The sequence below is a fragment of the Bidens hawaiensis genome, unplaced genomic scaffold (genome assembly GCF_021521415.1).
Source record: "Bidens hawaiensis isolate Kalapana, Puna unplaced genomic scaffold, B.hawaiensis_p1.1 tig00031507_1, whole genome shotgun sequence".
Classification (NCBI taxonomy): domain Eukaryota; kingdom Viridiplantae; phylum Streptophyta; class Magnoliopsida; order Asterales; family Asteraceae; genus Bidens; species Bidens hawaiensis.
This window is the reverse complement of record NW_027495323.1, coordinates 11,653-27,157: the sequence shown is the minus strand read 5'-3', so window position 1 is coordinate 27,157 and position 15,505 is coordinate 11,653. Positions and strand designations below refer to the sequence as shown.

The 15,505-nt window shown below is 34.3% G+C and overlaps 1 protein-coding gene across 1 annotated transcript; it reads left to right on the top strand.

Annotated features, from left to right (window-relative positions):
• The first annotated feature begins 72 nt into the window (after positions 1 to 72).
• Positions 73 to 8,681, top strand: LOC143582232 (polyubiquitin-like). Its single transcript, XM_077064846.1, has 4 exons — positions 73 to 172; positions 3,180 to 4,301; positions 6,922 to 6,955; positions 8,627 to 8,681. The coding sequence occupies exons 1-4, from the start codon at positions 73 to 75 to the stop codon at positions 8,679 to 8,681; spliced, it is 1,311 nt and encodes a 436-aa protein (XP_076920961.1).
• The last annotated feature ends 6,824 nt before the right edge of the window (positions 8,682 to 15,505 follow it).

The window sequence follows — 15,505 nt, the reverse complement described above, 5'->3', positions numbered from 1 at the left end:
CTGTAAAAAAAAAAATTTGGATCCGCCATTGCCTCTATACCTTTCTCTCTTAAGAAAAACTAGAGTAAAAAAATGGTGGACCGGAAGAGAAAACTCAGCAGCCTTATCGATCTTTTCAAAAACGATTTTAATGTCGTGCAGAACAACGATGATGATGTGTTCGAGATCAACGGTAATAAAGATTCTTCCGATTGTTTGCATGTCTGCTAAATGTTGTTTCTTTTAGGGTCATGTTATTCATACACCCCTTCTAGAAACTTACACACCCTTTATACGATCGTATAGGACCTATACGATGGTATGGAATAAAAAAACAAAAAAAGTACACATGCAGACCTATACAATAGTATGACTCCCATACGATCATATGGAAACAAAAAAAACAAAAAAATAAACAAAAATTGAATGACTTAACCGTGCATGTTAAAACCAAATGTGAAATACATGGATAAGAGTTTTATTATTTTTTGGGATATTTCTTTTTAATGTATTAGGGATGTTTGTTTGAAGTTTAGTTATGATGTTATTTGATATTTTCTTTTGCTTCTTTGTATCTTGTTATTCTATTTATTTATCATATCAAGAAAGTTACACCAAGAATGTTGTGTATGAATTGGTATAGTATTCATCTAGCAAATTGGGTTTATGCTACATATTTTTTCCTTTAAATATACGTGTCTCGCGCCGAACGAACAGGATAAACAACTAGTTATACATTATAAAACTTTATGTTGATATGCCATACTGAATTTGCAAATTTAATATATATGTTTGTAACAAATATATAAAACTTCTTTAAAAAGTTGCAAATTGTTAAAAAAAATTAAAAAAACAAGTCATACGATCGTATAGTATCCATACTATCGTATGGAATGTTTCTGGATAGCAGACAAAGCCTGCGAGAATCTGACAAAAGCTGAAGTCCTATACGATCGTATAGGACCCATACGATCGTATGTGTTTCAAGGGTGTGTGAATAAGTCAAAGGGTGTGTGAATAACCAAAGCCTTCTTTTATCGATAATAATATTATGTCAGTTGTTTTAATCATGCTCATTTAATTTAAATATAAAACAATATAAATAATAGGCAGAAAATTTTTTTGGGCTTATCGGGTTATTGAAAGCATGCTGTCGAGAATAGTTAAAAAACTTTGGTAGAAAAATTTTGGGGTTATCGGGCCATTTTTTTTTTAATTTACTTTTTAAATGGGCTTTTATCTGGTTATGATTTGGGTTTTGCTGCAATTTTTTTATTTATAAAAATGGCTTAAGATTACATATTTTTATTAAAGTGGAACTCGGGAATGTTTATTAAACAAGTTTATTTTTATACTCGGGCTTGAGCTCATTTCAACTATGTTGGATTTTAGCCTTTTTTTTCGAGCCGATCTCGGGTGGCTAAGTATATGTGATTTATTAAATTCCTGTGAGGATTCTGTTCGGATTATTGTGATTGTTAGAATGTCTGCTAAATTTTGTATTTTTAAGGCTAATTTTATGTGATTTATTAGATTCTTAATTTTTTAGGGCTTAGGTTATTCTTTGAATATCTGCTAAATTTTTGTTTTTTTAGGGTTAATTATATGTGATTTGTTAAAGAGATTGTAAATCTTGTTTAAGAGGAAACTGTGTTCTATCAGTAACATTTTACCGAAATAACCAAACACTAAGAAATAAGAGTAATCCACGGTGTCTTTCGTTGCATCACTGTTAATAATTAGGGGTGTAAACGAGCCGAGTTGGCTCGAGGTCAGTTCGTTTAACTTGTAGAGAGATCAAGCTTGATCTAGGCTTGTTTGGAGTTCTATTTCTAAAGCTCGACTTCGGCTTGTGAGTAGTTTTTCAATCTTAAGTGACGCTCTGCCCTGCTCGTTTACTATTTATTAGCTAATTATTATATATTTATAATATAATTATTTTTTTGTATATACGTTTTAGTTATTGTTTTATATATAACATGATACATATTGTTTAGTTATTTTTATCATAAATTTTTTTTGTATAATAATAATTATTAAAAAAAAGTTTATATCATATATTTTTTATTTAAATAAAATTAAATAAGCAACAAGCTCGTTTAGGCTTATGAGCCGACTCGAGCTCGATAACTAAAGCTCTGGCATGGGCTCATTTATTAAGCGAGTTTACTTTTAGGCTCCAGCTTGTTAAAGTTCAACTCAATTCGAGCTTTTTTGCGAGTTGCTCGCGAACAGCTTGGCTTGCTTACACCACTATGATAATGTCTCTCTGTCTTCTCATTTTTTGAGCATGTTGCTAATTGGTTCAATCTTTGTTTAAGTCATGTATGCTAAATGTTGTTTTTTAGGGGTAATAGGTAATTACATGTGATTTATTAGATATCTGACTTCTTGGCATGATAAAAGGTGGCGATTCATTCGATTGTTTGCCTGTTGCTAAATTTTGTTGTTATAGGGCTAATTATATGTGATTTGTTAGATTGTAAATCTTGTTTCGGAGGAAACCTAAATAGGGGTGTAAACGAGCCGACGAACTCGAGTAGGTTCGAGCTCAGCTCGCTTAACTTATAGAGAGCTCGAGCTCGGATCGTTTGGTATAAATTAGTTAGTTATTATATATTTATAATGATTTTTGTATATATTTTTTAATTCTAATTTTATATATGACATAACATATATTATTTTGTTACTTTTATCATAAGTTTTATATATAATAATTACTATCAAACAAGTATATCTCAAATTAATTAAAATAAGATTATAACAGCAAGAAGCTCGTTTAGGCACGCGAGCCTGCTTGAACTCGATAAGTGAAGCTCCAGCTCGGGCTCATTTAGTAAACAACCTAATTTTTAGGCTCGATTCGAGCTTTTTTGTGAGCCAATTTTGAGTAGCTTGCGAGCGGCTTGGCTCGTTTACATCACTATTAATTGTGATAGTATCTCCCTGACTTCTCATTTTTCGAGCACGCTGCTGGTTGGTTCAGTCTTTGTTTAAGTCATGACAGATATGATGCTTTAAGCCGTTTTTTATTTGTGAAAGTATATGAGCTATTGGGTAATGGCATTTGAATATGTGATGTTTAGATATGCTAAGTTTTGTCTTGCAGTCTGTTTAACTTTGAATTCAAAAAGTTATTATTTGACTTCAAATGCATGTGTAATGTTGACATTTTCTTTGTTTTTTCCTACACATATTAGTCGAGAGCACCTCCAGTATCATCGCTTTTAAAGTCAAAGGCTCAGACACCATCGGTAGCATCAAACTCAAGATCCAGACCAAGGCGCGCATTCCCTTAGACGAGCAGGAACTTATCTTAAATGGGATGGTCCTCAAGGATATCGCTACTCTTGCCAACTTGCACATGAAGGACTCTACCCTCACGCTAGTGCGCAAATCAAGCGTCTTCATTAATATATCCATCAAGAATACCGAAGGAAAGATCATTCATTCTTTTGAAGTCAAGCCCACTGACACCATCGCCTTCGTGAAACAAAAGATCATGATTAAAGAAGGTTTTTCTGTTGATAATCTAGTACTGGTCTTCAACAAAATGGTTCTTGGTGACGGTGGGACCCTTTTCGACTTCAACATTAACAACAACTCGGTCCTTACACTAGTGCGGAGATTAAGGGGTTATATGGAGATATTTATCAATACTCCCACCGGAGAGACCATTAGCAAGGTTGTCAAACCCTCGTACACAATCATGACCGTAAAATCCAAGATCAAGAATATGGTAAAAATATCTCGTGACAAGCAGGAGCTGATCTACAACGACATGGTTCTCCGGAACAACAATACTCTAGCCAACTATAACATCAACAAAGAATCCACACTCACAGTTAAGCGTGTATCAAGCAGATTTATGCAGATATCCATCAAGCCTCTCATCGGAACAGCCTTTACTGTGGATGTCAAGCCCTCAGACACCGTCAGCAGCGTAAAAGTCAAGATCCAGGCTAATGCACACATTCATAAGGTAAACATTCCCAGTGACGAGCAGGAGTTGATTTTCGACGAAATGGTTCTCCACAACACCGATACTCTTGCTGAGTATAACATCAAGAAAGAATCCACACTCGCACTTGTGGCTGTATCAAAGGGAGTCATGCAAATATTCATCAAGATCTGCAGCACCGGAAAGACCATTACGTTGGAAGTCAAACCCTCTGGCCTCATCCGTGATGTGAAAGCCAAAATATTTGCTAAGGAAGGTCATTCCCCGTGTGATCAGAAGCTGCGCTTTAACAAACGGTTTCTAGAGGACGGTCCTACTCTTGCTGATTACAACATTCGCAAGGAATCAACCGTTGATCTTTTTACAAAATAAAACCGGGGATGATTAAGGTAACCTGCATGTCTTATGACCCATAATTATAGTTAAAAGACGATGCGTTGCATCTTTTGATGTAGCTATATTTACTTGAATTAGTTGGACTTTGTGTAGTGCTGTTTTGTTAACTTGATGTCTGTCTACAAGCACTTTGGAAGGCTGCACCACACTAGTGGTTAAGCTAATGAATGATTTATCAAGTGGTTACTTGGGTTAAAGAGAAATTAAAAGCTCAAATTATAAAGAAACATTATAAAATTTTGCTGCGAAATAATATCCATACAGTATGTATCAGTTACGACTAGAGGTGGCAACCTTGACCCAAACCATTCCAAATGGGTCAATTTGGGTTGTTTTAAAATTCAAATGGGTTGATTTGGGTCATAGGTTTTAATTAAATGGGTCAAAATGGGTCACTTGAAATTCCACATTCTTATTTTTGGGTCAAAATGGGTTGACAAATTTAACTACATGGGTCGATGTGGGTTAGTGCCTTAAGGAAAAGTGACATGTTTGGGTTGAAACGGGTTTTAGATTGGAACGATATCAGTTTAGGTTTCGGCTCGGATCAGCTTTCGTGCCGACACGAGTTTTAGCACTGGACGGGTTGGGTTTCGGTTTCTTTCGAGTTTTCGCACTAGACGGGTCGATTAAGGTTTTTGATTCGTTTTCGTCGACATTTCGGTTTCGGTTAATTTGTCGGTTTTTTTTTTGATGAACGAGGTTAACGGCGAAAATATTTGGTTTTTTTTACTTTTTTCGTTATTCGTTTATATTTTGAGTTATGATTTTTTATTTGTTTTTTCTGAATTTTTTTTTGAGGGATTTTGATCTTAATAGAAATCATCAAAAAATATTCAAAAAAATTAATAAAAAAATCATAACTCAAAAAATAAAACAAAAACAAAAAATGTAAAAAAACTTAAAAGTTTCGTCCGTTGTTCTCGTTCAAAAAAAATCGACAAATTAACCGAAACTGAAAAGTCGACAACAACGAAACAAAAATATGCTGAAAGAAGCTGTTAAGTGATGAAAGGAACTGAAAAATCGCTAAAGCAAGCTGTTAAGTGCTGAAACGAGATGAAAAATCGCTTAAACGAGCTATTAGATGCTAAAACGAACTGAAAAATTGCTTAAACGAGCTGTTACGTGCTGAAATGAACTGAAAAATCGCTAAAACAAGCTGTTACGTGCTGAAACGAACTGAAAAATCGCTTAAACGAGCTGTTACGTGCTGAAACGAACTGAAAAATCGCATAAACGAGCTGTTACGCGATGAACCGAACTAAAAAATCGCTTAAACGAGCTGTTACGTGATGAAACGAACTGAAAAATCGCTTAAACGAGTTGTTACGCGCTGAAAAGAACTGAAAAATCGCTAAACGAGCTGTTACGCGATGAAACGAACTGAAAAATCGCATTAACGAGCTTTTACGCGCTGAAAAGAACAGAAAAATCGCTTAAACGAGCTGTTACGCGATGAAACGAACTGAAAAATCGCTTAAACGCGCTGAAACGAACTGAAAAATCGCTTAAACGAGCCGTTACGCGATGAAACGAACTGAAAAATCGCTTAAACGAGCTGTTATGCGCTGAAACGAACTGACAAATCGCTTAAACGAGCCGTTACGCGATGAAACGAACTGACAAATCGCTTAAACGAGCTGTTACGCGCTGAAGCGAACTGACAAATCGCTTAAACGAGCTGTTACGCGCTGAAACGAACTGAAAAATCGCTTAAACGAGCTGTTACGCGCTGAAACGAATTGAAACGAACTGAAAAGTCGCTTAAACGAGCTGTTACGCGCTGAAACGAACTGAAAAATCGCTTAAACGAGCTGTTACACGCTGAAACGAGCTGTTACGCGCTGAAACGAAATGAAAAATCACTTAGACGAGTTTTGACCCAAACCCGTTTTGACCCGTTCCAACCTTGACCCGTTCTAACCAACCTGTTGACCCTAACCCGTTCCGACCCGAACCAAAACAACCCTTTTTTAAGTGACCCGTTTCGACCCTAACCCGTTCCGACCCATGACCCGTTTCGACCCAACCCAGCACAACCCAACCCATTTGCCACCTCTTTACGACTTATGAAGTCTTTGAGTTTCATTATGATCTCCACTTATGTAATATTTTACATAATAATAAATTACATGGGTAGTAAAACTCATCCCAAACATATCGTGTAATTATTGGTCATGTATCGGGTAAACACATTGGTTTTAGATATACCTGTCAGGATTTTACAATTTATAACTAGTCAATTACATTGGGTAATTAGTCAAGAACTAACAATACGATGTTGCCAAGAACTGACCAATTACAACAAATAAATGATATAAACACATTTTGACAAATAAGTAATGCTCAGAGTTTCATCTTATCAAATTCTATCAAAATAATAATTAAAAAAAACAGTTTCACTCATAATTAAATATATAAATTTTAATATATTACACAATATGTTAGGTAACTAAGGAATATAATTGGATAAACATGGTTACGTTATCATGTATGAGCATATTACAAAACCCAAACCCATGAAAAGTTTCAAAGCAATTCCAGTTCCATCCCAAACAGGGGCGTAGCCACTCATATGTGAGGGGTATCCTCGTCCCCTGTGAAATTTTTTTTAGTGTTAATACATCGAAAAATTCCTCACCGACCCCTATAAAATTTGGCACCGACCCCTGTAAAACTTTAAAGCCGTACCCTGTATAATTTTGAGACAACCCTCATGAGATTAGACTAACCCTAACAAAAATACAATGACAATTTTATAAATATAATTATATAAAGTTATATAAACAATTTTTCCTATTAAATTTGACTTTAATATTAACAACTCCATTAGTTCAATATCCAATCCTTATTTTTTATCGCCTTTGCTGCCTCACTTCGTCCTTCATCTCACCACTCTTCGGAATCGGAAATTCCGACCAAGGGGTACGGCGCACTCAGTTACTCACCTTGACACCTCATCTTCTCACACAATATCACGTCCACTACTGCACTACAAATTGTTTCCAAGTTTCCAACAGACAACAACCCTCACGTCCACAAAAATTGTTTCCAGCCTTCCAGGCATGATACATTTAATTATGTCTAATTTAGGTTGGTTTTTAGATTTTTAGGTTTATGATATTTAGACTACTATGCAAAAAAATTTGGGGGAATTTGGGGTAACATCCGACTTACTTGTTTCGTTGAGTTGTTTGACTCATTGTGATAATTTTCGGGCATTTTCTATTCCAAAAATATTATTATTAGTCGAGTTGTACCCATATGATTTTGATAAAAGTGAGAAAAGAATACTCCCGGTTGAACTCGTTACATACATCGATAATTTGAAATGAGATAAACGATTTAAAAACTTGAATGGTTTAGCAAGTCTTGTTCAATTGATGGTTCAAACAAAGAAACACCATTCCTTTGCATTGGTTCAAACTTGAATGGTTTAGCTCTCGTATTACCCGTCGCAACCGCAACCGTTGAAAGATCCTTTTCGGTGATGAAGTATGTGAAGTCCGATTTGCGTAATCGAATGGGTGATGAAAATTTAAGCGACAATTGTATTTGTTACAATGAGAAAGACTTGCTTGTCAATGTTAAAGTACATGATGTAATGGTTATATTTCAAAAAATGAAAACTTTGTTATCTAATATTTTGTTTGGTAATCTTTTTTTTATATATATGACCCGACTCGACCCGGTTCGACCCGGCCCGATTCGACCCGATAGTTGTATAATTAGTACCGACCATAAAAATTCCCGACCCCTGTGAGAAAATTTTCTGGATCCACCACTGGTCCCAAAGGGTTTCATTGTTAACGAGTTCTTAAACACCCAAAACGTGTACATTTTTTAAACAAAATGTACAACAACTAGTGTTTTACCCGACGCGTTGTGCCAATGCAAGTCGATAAAATTCAGGCGATGGTAAAACTAAAGCGCTATCAGTCTCAGACATTGAGGCGGTAACTCGACGCGAGTTTGGTCGGTCTCAGTTACCAGCGTTATGGCACCTGAATTTGGTCAGTTTCGGTTTTGGTTTTGTTGGGGCTTAAGATGAGCCTTAGGATTTGGTCCGGACAGCCCGGGACCGAATTTATTACCTTTCCCAGCATCCAGAACCAACCCAATCGAATTTTAGCTATTTTAAAAAGTTAGTGTTATAACTAAAACAATTTCTTATGATTGGATTTACTATATTTTAACTTTTTTCATGCTAATATAAAAATTTGTGGTCATTTCATAATTTTCTTCTTAAACTTTAAACTTTGCAAAATATCATATTCCTCAAATCAGGTCTCAAAAACATTTTACACTACAAATTAGAAACTTGTGTTATGAAGTAATATGATATTTTAGAAACTTTGAAGATGATATTTATTAAAATTTAAGTCTTCAAATTTATAGAATATTAAATTACTATATAAAGAAAACTAATTTTAAATATAAACTATTATAATTCATAAATAGATTATTATTCAAAAGGTTTTTATGAATACGCTTTAAAATAAACCACCATAATATGTCATTTCTATTTTGATGAGATGGTAAGATGGTTAGGGTGTAAAATAGAGTTCAATAAATTCTTCAATTGTAATGTATATAACTCTTTTAACCCAGATTTTAAAAACAATATATACTCGCTCGCACATGCGTGTGGGTTTTTTAAATTATTCATCTTTAAACAATTTTAAAAAGTTATCTATTATATAATTAAGTAAATAACCATGTTCTTATCGTTGAATAAAAATAATTTTTCCCAACGTGAAGTTATTGTAAATTTACTGAAATTTAATAATATTAATAACAAGTTTGTAGATTAAATATTTTATCATTTAAATTACTTTACAGTTTACAACTCTTTTTATTATTTGCCGTTGCACAAAAAGAATGAAAAAAAAAAACTCTTTTTTATTATTTAGTTTACATTTTCTTATGAATTAAGGCTCAACTATTTAATGCGTTCAAGATGTCAAGCTTTTGATTTGACTTTGGAACAAGAACAAGAATTCCTTAACTAGCAAGCATTCTAGCCCTTTCCTTACTTCGAAAGTCACACAACCATACTTCCATAATATTCTATAAACGGACCAAACATTTGTTGAACCGTTTGACCAGAAAATTCATTTGTGTTTGTTTATCTAAGAACGGACGAATATGAACATATGTCTTGTTCTTTCATTTATGCTAATGGACGTTTGTTTATGTTCGTCCATTTAAATATGTTAATGTTCGTTCATAGTTTACGTTTGTTAAGTTCGTTCATTTATCTTATTCGTTAACATATTCATTTATTTTTTTAGGCTCATTATAATTATATAACCTTTTACTATTTATCGAATTCGTTAACATATTCATTTAATTTTTGTAGGCTCATTCCAATTTAATTTAGGCTAGCTTTTTGGTCAATACATTGTTGTTCAACTTTATTTCAATTGGTTTTACGTCAACGAACAAACATAGACATAACACTAATGTATTCATTTTCTTAACGAACAAACACATGCGAGAAACTCCAATTTGTTTAACCGTCCGTGTTCGATAATTGGTTCGCTTTAAGGTAAAGGAACAAACACATGCTCCGTCCACATTCTTTAACAAACAAATGCAGGCGAGCATAGAGGTGCACAAACCGGTTTTTTTAAAAAAACCGGTTCGGTTATTAACCGGACGGGTTTTTTTTGGCCCGGAAAAAAACCATTTCGGTTAATAACCGGACCGGTTAATAACCGGTTTTTTTCTGTCAAAACCCTAACCGGTCTAACCGGTTAGGACCGGTTTAGAAACCGGTTAGAACCGGTTAATAAACCGGTTTTTTATTAACCGGTTTTTTTTATTAACCGGTTTTTTTTATTAACCGGTTTTTTTTTTTTAAATTTCGCGGTTTCAAATACGAATATTTGTTTTTTATATTTTGTACTTAATGAAGACCATTATTTTTTCACAGTATAAACAAACCGGTAACTACAAGGCAAACCGGTAACTACAAGGCAAAACGGACTGACCGAAGCCATTCTTTGCTTTCATTGTTAGGGTTCTTTGCTTGGAAGATGAGTATGAGTGTGTGTTGGTGAATGTGTTTTCAACAAACCAAAGATTAAAAACACATAACTTTCATTTATAGTTTTTACATTAAAAATACAAACATTAAATCGTTATCGCATATTCGTAACTCAAAAATACAAACATTAAATCATTAACACTGAAGAAATCTCTGCCAAGAACTGTTGTTCATGATTAACTCAAAAATACAAACATTAAATCGTGAACTAGCAGATGCTCCTGTTGTTCCCAATCGCAGTTTGTTCATGATTTGCCTCCATGTTTGCTGTTTCTTTAACTAAATTAGAAAAATCCAAATCAACAAGTAAATAAGAGCACATATTAGGAAAAAGAATGCTTAGACACGATTACATGAACAACTTGTTGTTTCTTACTCATGATTTGCCTCCATGTTTGCTGTTTCTTTAACTAATTTTCTTCGCTACCCGATCCCGAGCTATTTCTTAGGTAATCGTCGTACGCGGCTTCTTCATCGGTCATTGGTTGAGTGTGTCCTTCATTGACCTCGTCTTCATACAAGCCCGCTTCATACTCCATTTCCCCCTCGAGTGAGCGTTGATGTTGTGCCCTATCTAAAGAGTCCAAGTAATCCTTGTAGCAAATCGACATCTCTATAGCTGGTGCAGTGAGTCGAGTCCTCCTAATCGATATAACCCTGCCAGAAACAGAAAAAGCAGACTCCGAAGCTACCGTGGAAGCTTGGACCGTTAGTAAATCTTTGGCCATGGCGGCGAGGATCGGAAATAAGAGCGTATAATCGAGTATGAAATAAACGAGTACGAGTATGAAATAAACGACTACGAAATAAGAGCGTATGGAGTGGTAATGTGGTATAATTGAGTGTGAGATAACAAAATAATCGCGTATGAAATAAACGTTTAGAGCTAGTAGAGTTGTATAATCGAGTGTGAGCTAACCTACCCAACCTAAACTATATATAGTTGTTTGTGGGGGTAAAATGTTAAAAAAAACGGCTAGAAATCAAGAAAAAACGGGCAAAAAAGGACCCAAACGGTCATATGGCCGTTTTATAACGGTCAAAAACCGGTTAACCTTAGGTTATCCGGTTTTTGACCGTTAACCGGTTAACCGGTTTTTAGGTTAACCGGTTTTTTAATAACCGGTTTTTAAATTTAACCGGTTTTTTTACTAACCGGTTCAATAACCGGTTTTTATCCACGAATGAGTAACCGAAGTACTAACCGGAGGTTCAATAACCGGTCTAACCGGTTTTTTAATAACCGGTTTTTCTATTAACCGGTTTTCGGTTAAACCGACCAAACCGGTTCTATAACCGGTTTTTTTGAACACCTCTAGGCGAGCACGGACACGTTCGTTTTCTTAACGAATGAACACGTGCAAGAAACCCCATTCATTTTTTTCGTGTTTGATCGTTTGTTCGCTAAAAATTTAACGAACGAACACAGACATACTTAATTGATCCTATAATATCTATTAATACCTGGTCCATATTCATTGTTTTTATCAACAAACACAAATGAACATAAACAAACAAACAAACAAGATATCCCGTGCAATACGCGTTACATTTTCAGTAAGTCAGAGTAGTTACTATGACCCACACAATACTATACTTTAGAGTTTAGATCAATCCAGAAATTAATGAATACAAATAAATCTATTGACACCGACACATTACAGCATCAGTTTTTTCCACTTTGAATTCAATTAAAAGTTAAAAGCCAGGCGCGTTAAATCCGTATCTGTCACCGATCAACAAATTGCTGACATAACAAATGCTTATAAATCAACACCCTTTATAATATTATTCAACTTGGATTCAAATAAACGGTGCCGACAGACAGACTAGACATACTTTATCGGTAAGCTTGATTTGATTAACCAACCGTCTTATTTCTTTCTGTGAATTCTTCAGCTTCATTTGAATTATATTTTTTTATAATAATATATTGATTCTTCATCTTGAGTTGGTGATCTTGTGATTTTGGTCTTTTTTTTTATTATTATTGCACACCAACTGTTTGATGAAATTGGTGTTATATTCTGTATGGCCAGATACTACCTTCCTTTTAAGTTAAGGGATTCCAAGCTAAATTTGGTGGGAATTAATTGGGGTGTAAACGAGTTGAGCCAAGCTCGAGGTCGACTGGGCTCGGGCTAGGCTTGTTTTGATTTACGAGAGCTCGTTTCGACCTCTTTGAGCTCGGCTCGGCCCGTGAGTTGTTTTTTTTTTCAAGGTTGGGCTCGGCTTGTTTTATTATGGGATTAGTAAACAAGTTTTGAAATTGTTTCAATCAGGTCACTCATGAAAATATTTTGTTCCAGTCAGTTCACTAAATTTTCCTTTTGTGTTCTGATCCTAAATATTTTACCTTGTTAGCCGGTTATGTAGTTTTTTTTTTTAATTTCTAAATAGTTTGACATTGAGAAAAATTGCAAAGTAAAAATATTGCAACTTTTCAGATTTTGTTTTTTTTGCACTTCAATTTTTTTTTTCTGTCAATTTTTACTAATTTTGTCAACTTTTTAAAAAAATATTTTGTAATGTCAAACTATTTAAAAAAAAAAAAACTACATAACCTGCTATCCAGGTAAAATATATTGGATTAGAACACAAAGGAAACTTTAGTGATTTGATTAGAAAAACATTTTGAGTGACCTGATTGGAACAATTTAAAACTTGGCTACTATTTATTATATAGAGTATTTAAAATATATTTATTAATTAATTTATGTAGGTTCTTGATTATTTTAATATATATTGAGAAACAAAAACCTTAAACGAGTCTAAGCTCGAGCTCTGAGCTTATATAGTGCCTTAAATGAGCCAAAGTTCAGCTCGAGCTTAGCTGTCTAGTGTGAAATGAATACATAGAAGTCCATAGAACTTAAAAATACACGGGGCTTGCTAAAGCCTGACAAGCGAAAATGAGTTTCCCATACAAGGCTCAGGCTCAATAACTAAATGAACTTTATTTGAGGCTTGGACTCGGCTCAAGCTCGAAAAAGCTTGGCTCGTTTCATGGATTTTATCGATCCAATCTCCAGTAGCTTGGGAGCGGCAGCCCTAGTGGGAAATTTAGTCTTTAATGTTTTAATTTCAAAATAAGTTGTTTTGTTGGTTTTGCAAGGTGGGTAGGTTCAAAAGTCTTTGTTATGAAGTTTTAAGTTTCAACTAACCAAACTTTAATCAGAAAGTTGAATTCATTTTTGTTTGAGAAGTGAAACATCTTCAGTATTTGATCTTATATCCATAATTGTACTAGTTATATTGTCTATACCTCTATATAGTATATAGTTGGTAGTTCACATTCCATACATGGTAAGTTGAATTAGGTCCCAAGTTGATGCTATGATCTTCATTTGTCTATTTATTAAAAATGGTTCTCAAGGGATTCAATAATAGCAAAATGAATTGTTTTGTTAATAGTGTTTCACAATATTAGTAAGATGGTGTATGTGGACTGGAAAGTTAAGTTTGAAATGATTTAAAATCTTATTGCAATGGTAATTGCATTGCTGGTGAAGTTGGTTATTTTGATGGTTTTGGTTACAACTATTTGAGTATTTGATATCTAGCTTATTGCACATCCGTTATTTCATGTATTGGATTTGAAGTGTTTTACATATTTCTCTGCAGATTATTACTTGGATATAAGGTTAAGTTGAGATGGCTGAGCATGTTGTGAAGGAAGAGATTCATCTGGAAACAGAGTGCAAGATCAAAGGAGCGGATGAAGAGAAAGGAGAGAAAATTGCGGAAGAGATTGATTTAAAAATTAAGTCAGTTGAGAAAGAGAAGCCAGAACACAAGGATGATGAAAAGAAATCAAAGAAAAAGGAGTCGGATGGTGAAGATGAAAATGCTGACATGAAAGAAAAGAAGAAGAAAGAAAAGAAGGATGATGGTGGAGAATCAGAGGAAGGAGATAAAAAATTGAAAAAGAAGAAAGACAAGAAGGATGATAAAGAACATGATGAAGAAAAAAAGAAAGAAAAGAAGAAGGATGCAGGTGAAGAATTAGAGGACGGAGATAAAGAGTCGAAAAAGAAGAAGAAAGACAAATGTGGCAAATCTGATGATGAAGATAAAACTAAGAAGAAAGATAAAAAGGAAGAGAAGGATGACGATGAAGAGAAAACGAAGAAGAAAGATAAAAAAGAAAAGAAGAACGAAGAAAAGGATGACGATGAAGAGAAAACGAAGAAGAAAGATAAAAAAGGAAAGAAGGAAGAAAAGGATGACTATGAAGCAAAAACCAAGAAAAAGGATAAGAAAGAGAAGAAGAAGCACAAAGATGATAAAACAAGTGATGTGGAGGTTGAGTCAAGGGAGATTGAAATAGGTGAAGATGATGATGATGAAGAGAAAACCAAGAAAAAAGATAAAAAAGAAAAGAAGGAAGAAAAGGATGATGATGAAGAGAAAACCAAGAAGAAGGTTAAAAAAGACAAGAAGCACAAAGGTGATAAAGCAAGTGATGTTGAGGTTGAGTCAAGGGAGATTGAAATATGTGAAGATGCTAAAGAAGTAACAAAGGAGGAGAAAACCGGCAAGGGGAAGAAAGATAAGGGGGATAAGAAGAAACTTGATGCAAAATACAAGGACGTAAATAAGCTAAAAAGTAAATTAGAGAAACTGAACACTAAACTTGAAGGTTTACTAGAGAAGAAGGCGGAGATAATGAGGTTGATAAAGGAAAAAGAGGAAAACAATGGTGGTATTGTTAAGGAGTCCACCAATGAGACCAATGCAGCAGAAGTGGAGTAAAGTTTCTTCATGTACATCGTAGCTCTTTCGTGCTAATTTTTCCCTTTGTGTTTTGTATGTATCATATATATGTTGTAAGTTGTAACATCATGAATAATAAGCCGACTGTTAGCAGTGTGAATAACTGATACTCAGGAAATGATTATGTATAAGTTAAATATAGAAATTAGATCATTAGTATTGCATTGCTACTGAATTTGGTGATCTTGATGGTTTTGGTTACAAAATTCTGATATTTAGTCTATTGCATATGCTGTTTTTATGTAGTTATTTTCTAATATGTTAAACTGAGAAGTCAAATGTGTCCGGTGGATAAAACCTGAAATCGCAAATAGTTGGTTATGCTGTCTCTGAACCGC